Source organism: Augochlora pura, chromosome 7, assembly GCF_028453695.1.
Source record: "Augochlora pura isolate Apur16 chromosome 7, APUR_v2.2.1, whole genome shotgun sequence".
Lineage (NCBI taxonomy): Eukaryota > Metazoa > Arthropoda > Insecta > Hymenoptera > Halictidae > Augochlora > Augochlora pura.
Window position 1 is genome coordinate 28,358,453 of NC_135778.1, and position 11,310 is coordinate 28,369,762.

Here is an 11,310-nt window from a genome sequence, read left to right on the forward strand (position 1 = left end):
CTTCAAGATACTAGCTTAAGTCTGTAAATGATCGGACGTCTACCTGCGTCATTTTGTCGCTCTTCCCTTCCCAGCTGAGCCTCTCGTCGTACAGAGGGTCGTTATTGGTCCCGATGAAAATCGGCTCCCAGTGGACAAAACTGCCCGTCCTCTTGCCAACGTGAAAAATGTGGAGATCCTTGGTCTCCGGTGCCTCCTGCCACTCTTTGCTACGAGGAACATTATGACAGCCAGAGCACAGCTTCTTGTGGAAAGGAATGGCTGTGCCTGCCTTCAACATTTGCCCCTAAGAGAAATACAAAATATATACACGTATAGTACGAACGAAATGTTCAATCTCCGACGAAAGTGCAATCTATCACAACTCGAATGACACTGAGGCCAATGGCAAGCTCTACCCTACTAATTGCCTGTATCAAAGTCCACGGTCAAAGGAAGCGCCATTGATTAAGCGACCCTCACATTCGTGCCATTTAATGCATTGTCGGGTAGCGAACGTTGCACTGCGACTTTGCTTTGGATTTAATTGCCATCAAGTTCGCGTTACGCAAATGTCAAATGTGAAGAAACTCTTAACCACAACAACTGGTCTGTAATCGTGTAATTATCGACTTCGCGTGATTGTGCTATTACCGGTAAGTATGGGAAGTTGTTCAGACAGTTTTCATAATCTTGAGATACTGTGCTGAAGTTGGCGATGACGATCGAAGCTTGAAGGATGGAGCAGGACTCACCAAATGCGTTTTGTTTTTTGGCGGCTGACTCTTCTCGTCCACCTCGAAGATGGACAGTACAAAAACTTTCGGGTTCGGCTTGTATAGGGCCGGCTGGTCTCGCCTCCTGATCATCTCGAGGAACTTAGCGGGCAAGTCGGGGTTCGGATAGAGCTCTATGTCGCTGGCGAACACGTAGAACGTCGGCGCAGACTCGCGAGCTATATTGCGGCCAACGTTCACGGGGTACAGCAGCTTCTTCTCGTTTTTATACATCTTCGAAAGCGTGACGTTCGCCCACGGAGGCCCCAGCGTGCAGTTGTACGTGTCGGACATAACTTTCTCGCTTGGGGGTACCTATTTTTAACGGATTAAGCAAACCATTAGTCGTAAGGATCTCAAAATATTGCCGGTGTTCGCGTGGGAATGCTGGGATGTTTTCCCTGCTATACAGAGTGTCCGAACATCGCTTACACCTTTGTACATTTTATGAATCGATAACTTATGATTGGATTAGTCAATTTGTACATTTGGAATAGTATAAAACATATATTTATCCGGCTAACAACCCCATTAGGCTGCGTACGTCTGCTTGGAACGTAAGCTCGTTGAGGACAGCGGGGAATAAGGGAGAATTGTGACATGCAGAATTGATTGCATGCCGAGCATCAGTGAAACGGTTGTGCCTGTCAGTGATTTACTAGCAGACAGTTGAAGAAATTACGGGTGGAACAGCGTGCCTTTTGTGTCCGTACTTTTCTATGACAAAACTCTGTTATTAAATTAATCCATATCCGGTAGCCCGACAATTCCGTATACGATGCAATTAATTAAATCGTTAAATCGTAATTGCTACCGGCAATTCGGATACGGCCAGTTTCCTCCATAATTGCATGAACGAGGACACCACGTTATTTCCAGGCAGGCAGAAAGACGATAACTTTGCTAAAAAGTGAGATTATGTATGTGGAACAGAGGCGAATACAAATGGGTATCACTACCAGCTGCTAACTAGTTCCCGCATATCTGATTAATACTTTCACGGCCTCTGATCCACTTTTCAAGAAACGCGGCATTGTGTTTCCGTGGTCATTTGATACGGTCAAGATAATCGACTTTCACTTTCGAACTTTTACCAATCGGGTAGCTAACAATGCTTCTTCTGCTGGAGAATCTGCGTCTAATTATTAGCCCTGTGGACCTTATGGGTAAGTTCAATTTAGTATAATGAAACAAAGAGAAATTTTTTAAAATTGAAATTGACTTCTAACGATAAAAATCTTCATCTAAGTTCTAAAGCAATGAACGTAGGAGGATAAGAGCAAGTTTCTCATCGAAGCTATTGGCTACATGGAACCGCGAGTTAACTTTCAGAGGCGGAGCAGCAATTGGAAAGCCTCTCTGAAACCAGTAGCCTCGATGATGTCTCGTTAAGTCGTTGAATCAGGATTTCATCTGTCTTCTCCATGAACCGTGAACGATTCCCAGCGTATTGGTGAGTGATTTTCAACGGATCCGTTTTAGTACTTCATTTACAGGCGGTTTTCTTCATCCGTGACCTGTGGAAGTGTTCAATTAACACCACAACAGTTGATCCTCCCAGGTTCTTCACGGGTGTGCGCATGCCCCCGAGCGTAACGCAGCCAGCATTATCTTTACAAGTAATTTCTGACAATCTTTCCAAAGCCACTCCTCCCTACCGCCGTCGCGGGAATTGTCCGTTTCCAAGTGAAGAAATGTCCACACAGCGGAAAAATTCGCAAGAAATTATTGTCGATGACCGTCGACCGTGAAAACCTCGCTGCCAGAACAATGCTTCTTGCCCTGAAATAACGTGCTGTCCTTGTGCCTTGCAAATGGAATGTGTTCGGGATTTCATATTTTCTTGCGCACAAAGGTTTCTCTTGTGTTCGGCAAGAACTGACAGACAGAAGTACTTTATGGAAGCTAACTTTGGTCATAATATCGAGTTAAAAGTTCTTCAGACGATCCTAAGCAGTCGGATGCTAATTTAATTTCTGCGATTCTTTCATTAATTAGTATTTGCAACGAAAACATACTAGTACAATAGAACAAGGACATGTCTACAGAACCGTATACGAATGATATGAATCAATTGCAAGACTCCCTGGTTCTCTGTTAAATCGTTTGAATAAGTTCCAAGTAATATATCAACAATCTATGTTAGACCTATTACACATTTTTTCTCATAAATGCCTAATATTCGCAGTCTAGCTATGAGATAATAACCAGGATCTCAATATGGAGTCTAAGCCTAAAGGTGTTAAGGATGATGCGCTGGCAGTGTGCAGGCTCCTCGCCAGGGGTCCAAGTAGCAGAACTTATTTACCACTTTTGGCACGTGTTTGCTGCTGAAGAAAATGTGGAAGCTGACCAGCTGAGCGATCAGGGGGCTGCCACAGTTTCTCGAGTACTTGATGGCGTCGAGTGTCGCCGGGAAGTCTGTGCCAGGAGCGTGCATGGCAATCGATATCGGCGCCCTCCACCGCTCCAGCAGAGGTTCGAGATTGTCCAGGAACGTGTAGTCCGCGTGCGTAGTGTACGTCACGCTCTCCCAGCATCTCACCGCCATGCTCATCGGCACGTAATTGTAGAGGACCCAGTAGTCGCCGCGTTGGGCCCTCCTCGGCTCCAGCGACTTCTCCTTGCAGGGCACGGCCTCCTTTAGGCTCATCGTTGGCCGGACGTTCGGCGTGCCGTTCTTCGCCTAAACGAGAAGAGAGTAACAGTTAATTGACTTGCGATCTGAATCGAATTAACCCCTTGCGTAACCGGTCATGGGACACCGGCCCGTTTCAAAACGGGGAAGTACCGAGCATGATATGCCGACAGGCTACGATCTACGATTGTAAAGGCGTTTTGTACTTAATACTTCCTGTTTCACTATTTTTCCACGATTTAATGAATATTATTAGGGACGTTCTGTACATTTTCCCATTTCTATCAACAGGTTTACCGGGTTGAATTGTCGACAGAAAATGCATGGTAATAATTGCGAGCTGCTAATTGCATGACCCTTGACATCTGGCTGTTGATACACCGTGATAAATCGTGGGCGGCAAGCTTCGGCAGATTGAATCGGGCAAATTGCTCCGAATCTTCGGACAAATCTCGTTTGCAAAAGGGAAGAGACCGTCGTTTCCAGGGGACGGGGGAGGGGGTACAAATGATCTCATTCATCGGACTGGCGTACCCAAACGAGCCGGAACGGCGTTCCCCCCGACTTATCTGGAAATTTGCGAGGCCATTGAAATACCAGCCCCGTAGGTAAAAGCATTCCCCTGAATTTTGCACGGAGCCGAGAAGGCGGCGAGAGCACACATGTACGCCGCTCTCTCCGTGTCTAAAATATTAAGCTCCGCGCGCTGGAGGTGAACTTGCCGGCCGGTTTCGGCTCGACGCGACGTAATTTTTCGAACGGAGAAAAGACTCGGTAATGGCGCTGTCTGCTTCTCCTGAATCTTTCAAGCCTCGTATATACACTTAGCTCCGGCATCTCTGCCTCCGGGACCAGACAAATTTATTCGAATTCGCCATGGGAAGCGGACGCCTAAGATCCCGGCGGATTTGTTCTTACCGATGCCGAGATGCATCAACGATTTCGAGAGACTTTTTCGACTCTACCGGTCAGTTAGGTTTCCTTCACTGAACCTTGTAGTACCAGTAGCATTTATTAATACAAATGTTACCTCTTACTGGGGGTTCGTGAGCACCCCACGTGGCTACATTATTTCCGGAAGTTCGCGCGCGCATTGTCTGGTTGAGAGGAACCGAGAAATCTAAATAGCGCTTCAAAAAGATAAGGAAAGGACGAAACTACAGTTAAGGAAAAACGAGCAGGAGAGATAAGGAGACTTAATGGACTCCCGGATTCCCACGTACATATACCGCCGGGTTAAACGAAATCTTCCGTTCAGTTAACAGCCACCACTCTGATTACCGAATCGTCGTTATTATGCATGTAGTCGAGTCCCAGCCGTTGCATCATCCATCGAATCGCTGCTGGCGGACCGATAAACTGGTACATTCGCGATGGCCTCGAAGGGAGATCATAAGCCAGCTTACCGTCAGATTGTGACGATGATCGTTCTTGTCAACAGACGCGGCGCCCTTGGCCTCGTTGGGCGTCGGCCTCGTGGTGACCAGCCTCGCCCTGCCCAGGCTGGTCGTGTTGCCGCCTCGCGGACCCTTCCCGCCTGCATCCTTCGTGGCGGGCACGGCCGACACGGAGGTGGCGCCCTTCTGCGTGCCGTTCACGAGGTCCACGGCGCCGAACGTCTCGGACTGCAACGGCGCCGCCCAGTTCGTCGGCGGTTCCTCGATCCAGGGCCCGGAGGAGCCGAAGTGGGCGCACACGTAGAGCAACACGCAAATGTTGAGCACCACTGACACGCGAAGTGCCCAATTTCTACGCAGTATGCTGAACAGGCTCATTCTCCAGCTTCCTCCAGGTCCGCGCTCCAGCTCCTCGATCTTGCCGATCCCCTGAACCACCACCACCACCTCCTCCTCGCCACCCCTGAGGGGCCCGTACTGCTCCGCGATCAGGATCTATGCATGGTTACACCAGTTACCGACCTCCTCCACCTCCCAGCTCCAATCTGAAACAACCGATGCACCCGTCAGAATCTTCGTTCAAGCAGATATCTTTTATTATCGATACTCTTATTATCTAGCTTTCTGATTCTACGCTGCCCGAGTGGGCGTTACCTAACTTGCCGGTAGCGTGGCTTAATGGCTCTTCATAAATTCTTCAAAATTCTTGTTACATGCAAATTTCCTTAAGCTTATGATTTTTGTAGAACGTATCTATCGTCTAAAAACTGAATTGGGTGTGTCTTTATGTGGAATACCATAAGTGGGCGTGAGTTAGCTTCCAGGTAGGCGTGGTTTAGTAGCCCTAAAGTTACCCTAGGTGTTCAACCGTCCCCAAAAATAGCTGCTTCATCTCGCTAGCAACTGTAGAGCAAGTATATTATCTCCAAGCGAAGATATCTCCACACGAATACCCCAAGGAGGCGTGGCAGCATCTCAGCTCCTCAAAGAACCTTCCCTAACTTCGATTATGTCAGAAATTCAAATTTCCAGTTCGACGGAACGATATTCCCCGACTTTCTCCTAACAATGATCTTAACTACAGGGTCGGGTTTGCCAGGACATTGGCGGGATCAGTCGGATCTCTTCGTTAGTCGCTTCCCGGCGAATTTTTCAATGAACTCTGCCGAGCGAACAGCGTCGATTTCACCGATCCAGCTCTCGGTATAACGTGGAATCGTGATCCGACGGGACCCGGCGAAAGAACCGCGGCTTGTTAGCCGGGTCCCCCTTGTTACCTAATGCGAGCCACCGGTGATAATGACACGTTGCGGCCGGTTGCCCGATCTTTCTTTTTTGTCCCAGCCTCGGTGCACTCACCACGCATGAATGACTCCGTGCGAGCATGGCAATGGCTTCATTGTTAGACCGTTAAACACGCGACGGTCCTCTCGCAGGTTTTATTGCGCGAACGGGCTGCTGGTCACTGCACCGGTCATTTTTCTGGCTACCGATTGTCGTCTACCTTGCCGTGCGAATCGACAGATGTAAATGTTAGAGAGCTGATCGAAGAACGATCGAGGACTTGCTGGAGAGGTACCAATATCTTAGCCATCTGCTGGCTATCGCAGAAAGCGACCACCGCACAAGTTTTAGGGGGAAGTCGAAGCCATTAACATCTCCGTTGATGAGTTTCCTAAGTCTCTGTAATTTATTAACTGTCTATCCTATATTTCCCAACAGATTGCCACCGTGCAATAAGTGCATAAAGATACAGTTTGGATGGTATTGCACTGTATGATGGCATGGACTCTGCCTGACCCAAAAGACTCCAACATGTGGCAGAGTTTATAGAAACCGCATCACTAAAGACAGAACGAAACGAAGTATCGTAAAACTTTTATCGACGTCGAATGCAGGGAAATTTGAGGCTAGAACCTAACCCAAAAATCGAATGCAGCGCGGCGCGGATAGCGTGGGTCGGGTTAGCTGCCACAGATAAATAGAACACGATTCCTAAGTTGCGGTAGCGGGCTTTAATGGGATATCGCCGAGTTTCTGAAGTCGAATCGCACGTCGGGTCGGTTCGAAGTTGAGCAACGGTTGCCAACGCGAAGCGATATTGCTTCCGATGCTTATTAACTGGCGAACAGGTCAGATGATGGATGCTATGTTAGTCGAAGTCGGCCCCCTGTCGAACGGCCGTCTCGCGTTTCCCACGGAAATCGGCTCGAACTCGTCGTTCCCGCCATTTCTAGCCGCTAACTCCTTTCCAAGAACGACCTCGGGAAAAGGGACAAAAACGGAATCCAATGAGAAAATAGCGGTCCAGCCCGGAATCTTGCCGTGTGCCAGCAAATCCTCCCGATCAATAGTAAACGGATGGTTGCGTTCTTAAAGAAAGTCGATAATTAAACCGCCGGTGACAATACCCTCTATCGAGAGCCGAAGCCTTCCGGTTCCTGCCGCATTTTCCGAATCTCTGCCTGCAGCCACCGTGACCTGACGTGAAAAGCTAGACGCCGTTTATATAACCGACTTTATTCCCAATTTTGATCCTAGAGCAACCCTATAGAGTTGCCGGCTACCCCAACATTATTTTGCTGTCTGCAAATAAATACTAAAACATTGTACCATTTTTATTTAGAGTCGCTACGACTCCACGATGTCACGTATGCTTAAAAAGTGGAAGGGGTTTGTTCTAGGCTTAATTAAAGTAAGATTGTACTTTAAAAAATAAAATCGTCCGATGTCTCGGGGTGCGAGATTACATCAGCTCGGATAAGGTATAATGTTGCAATTTTTTAATGCCACAGCAAGGATGATCGAGATTCGCGAAGACCACTTCATTTTTCTTTTAACCATCGACGAAGGTGTCTGATTTATGGCAGTTCTTTTGAAGGCGCTATTCACCTACACAGATAGGAATCGGTCGGAACATGCGGAATTTTTACGAACTCTATCCCCATCGAGTGTTTACTCGCAACCCCTTCCACCCAAGACCCCGCTTTAATATCGCATTTTTCCCCGTGCTCATCTATTTTCTTTGCGGTCGATTCCGCCTCCGTGAACCCGATTGATCAGGATAATATGTATTCGTTCTGTGCGAACGGTATCTCAACCGGGGAATGTCCCTTCATAAATATGTTATGCGATCATTTGTTTATCGAACGACCAGCGGAGTCGCTTGAACGGTTCAACAATTAATTCGAGGTATATAAATGGTCTCTCGCGATTTTGAATTTCAAATCGCCCGCCAGTCCGGCGATCGATGCCTGGCCGCGAGCGGGATTTTTGAGTGTACACCCCCAACGAAAAGTCTGCGAACGTTCTGAATAGTTTCTGGCAACGAATGTGTAATTTCTAATGTTTTGCACATTGTGACGGCACTTGGAAAATCCCTGATATCTTTTAATGACAGCAATAATATCTTAATGCTAAAAACATTAGCAAAGGCTTTCTTCGTACCATAACTGTTGTTTAGACATTAATAACTGTGTACATTTGTTCTTTATCTCTTTGATAATTATGTTCATGTATTTTTTTTAGAGAACTTTGCAAAACAATTCTAAATAAACTAGTAATCGTTCTCGTTTCTAACGTTTTAATAATAAACGACGATTGTATTCGACGCAATCCGCGAAATCCAGGCGTGCAAAAGTAATCTGGGAATCGCAGTGACTTCTGTCGGGGACTGTACGGTTTTGAGCAAGATCAATCCGGCGCCTTAATTCTTCCTGGACGGAATTAGAGGCTGGCAGTTTTTAAAGAAGAATGGAACAACCAATCCGCCGTGTAATTCGCCGGGGAGAGAGGCTCCCGAGCAGTTTTACATTTCCAGGGGAATTCGCAACCGATGCACGAGACAGCTTTCAACCTGATAATAACTCTATTACCAAACGCCCGGTAATATTCCGTTACGAAACGAACGCCGGGCGACTATTCCGTTCCCAGAAAATTCAATGAAACTTTCTTCCGCAGCCGCGAACATCCAGAAAACCATCATGGCGAGCGCGAGATAAACAGCGAGAAATAAATGATATTGTGACAACTAATTCGCCGCAACCTCCTCGCTGATTCAAGCGCCGCTGTTTTAAATATTATATAACCAACCGAGCACAAACTAATTGTTTCTATCGATGTTAATTCACGATATTCTAGTGAACATCATAAACGGATAACTATATTCAAGGACTAAATAAATAGGAAACATATAGTTGAATAAATCGCTTTGCAAAACTCTAAAGCATCAAATATATCTAGAAGATTGAAGAATTTGTTGAACAAAATGGATAATGCAATTGACCGAGCTGTTCTGTAACTATTTAAAAATACAGTGGAAAATAGCGGAAGATATTTTGAAGAAAAATTTGGTAAATAAAAGACTAGCGGTGAGATTAACACGGCAAGATTTCTTCCTTTGTTAGTAGATGATATTAGCAAATAGCGTTGAAAATTCTTTTCAAAAATGAAAGGAGGATTGAGTAATTTCGAAACTTGTTTGCCGATGTGCTCGGAATGATTTATATAATATTTTGTAACGTTGCAACGCGGATGGGTCTTGCGGCAGGCAGTGAGCGGGATAGTTACGCGGTTGGAGCTCATTTAAGTCACCGGTGGAGAGCTGTCGATTCAATTAGGCGATCGAGTGACTCGCGCAAATAAGCCGGCGAACGGGGAAGATAAACGGGAATAAAGCTCGAGCACGAAGACAATTAATTAAATAATTCTTATCTCTTGCATAAACAGTGAACATGGTGCCGAACAAATTTGTATTAGCGTTGTCCTCGGCACGTTTATCGCGTTCAGTGGCTTTAGATAGCTGTAATTAACTTGGCGATGATACCGTTGTGAAATATTTCATTTGTTAAATGACACGCGACTGTGGAAACGATCGCACGAATGAAATTACGCGGATCCGTATGTTAATTAGCGAGAGTAAGCATGTGTTCAAGTTTCTGGACATCTCTGTTAATCGAACGTTGCACAAAAGTGTCGCACAGTGGTCGATACGAAAAATAAAATTTGTAGAAACTCTACAAAATATACCAGTCGAGCCGAGTTAATGTTTTAAAAGAACGTTTAAATTTCAAATGGAAATTGAGGAAATTGTGAAGACATAAAACGTACACCTGGTATATAAATTTATTCATAAAGTAGAAATGGAGATGCTGGTTTAAGCACGATGGGAAAATAAAGATGTGCGAATTATCGACATGGAAATTATATGAAAATGAAGCTGGAAAATGTTGTAAAATAAAGATGAATAATTTCGTAAAATAAAAATGAATAATTTTGTGAGATGGAAACGAATGATTTTGTAAAATAGAAGTGGAAATTTAGTGGATTGTTGAACGGGAGAGGAAAGGTCGCGTGCATTTTATTCGCTGGTATCCGAATTAAACAGTCAACGCGGTAGCTGCTAATACATACTGGTCGACGAGAGCCGCCATCATGACCTTTCACACGAAGCAAAGGTTCGCCGTCTGGGATGCTACACTGGCCTTTCATTTTCACGTAACATTCAACAAAGAGATCGCTCAGAAGAACACGCTCGTGACGGAAGCGCCGCGTGACAAAAGGCATTGATGACTGTGGGACGTTCTCGCGAAAAATGCTACAGGGAAAATGGCAGCCATCCGGAGAAAACAATCAACGCCGCTCGAGTCCTCTTTCAATTATCCATTTCCCACGATTTTTCCGTGTCCCGTCGCGCCCTCGGATCGTTAAAATTTTCTACAGTCGCTGAAATATTTGTAATCTGTCGGCGATTTCTCAAAATGCCGGCTAATGAAGCCATTGTGCGAGACATTAAATCAAGATCTAGATAATTTTGAGGTCATTAATACAGGAGTCAAGGTAATTTTCAGGCCCGCGGTCTGGCTCTGCTCGAGACAATTTCGGACTAATTGGGTTATTTTTAATGATAAACTATGGTGTGCGTTTCTTCTCCCCCGGACATAAAAATCAATGCGCCGAGTTCCGGTTACTTCAGCCTAGCATAACTTCTTGTATAGTTATCTTCCAAATATTATTTTTTAACTATTCTATCTGTTAGAATCTTTATTTCATTTCTGTGGATTTTTATTGCTTTTTTTGTAATTATTTCATCTGTTGGAATATTATTCAGTAATCGTTTCATTTGTTGCAACATCGTGCTACAACCACTTTATTTGTTACAATACTTATTTCATTTTTGTAAATTTTCGATATTCGGAAACAGCCACTAGAGCAATAATTAAATCACGCGATGTTGCGGAAATAAAATCATTTTTAAAATCGCTCGAGTGGATCAGAAAAATCAGCGACAAGAGGGGAATTTCTCAGAATTCGCACATTTTTGAAAACCGTGCTGCTCTTGTCAATGGTACGATAATTTTTGCGGCTCCAATTAACGAATTCTTGGAAAACGGAGAATCAAGAAATGGGAAACGTAGGGGAGTCTCTTGCTGAGACCGCGGCGAGAACAATGGCCGCCAAGGACCGTTCAACTATGCGTGTTTCGCCTGATTCAGTGAACTGGTTGCCGTCCCAATTTCTC

At 45.4% G+C, this 11,310-nt stretch overlaps 1 protein-coding gene across 1 annotated transcript in view; it reads right to left on the reverse strand.

Moving 5' to 3' along the window:
- LOC144473824 (beta-1,4-glucuronyltransferase 1) overlaps positions 1 to 11,310 on the reverse strand; it is a 53,500-nt gene that overhangs the window by 4,585 nt on the left and 37,605 nt on the right. The window contains exons 2-5 of the mRNA XM_078188068.1: positions 4,800 to 5,335; positions 3,064 to 3,441; positions 735 to 1,070; positions 44 to 286 (exon numbers count right to left, since the gene is read on the reverse strand). Coding sequence (XP_078044194.1) covers positions 44 to 286; positions 735 to 1,070; positions 3,064 to 3,441; positions 4,800 to 5,168 — 1,326 coding nt within the window. The 5' untranslated portion in view covers positions 5,169 to 5,335. The remainder of the gene's footprint in view (positions 1 to 43; positions 287 to 734; positions 1,071 to 3,063; positions 3,442 to 4,799; positions 5,336 to 11,310) is intronic.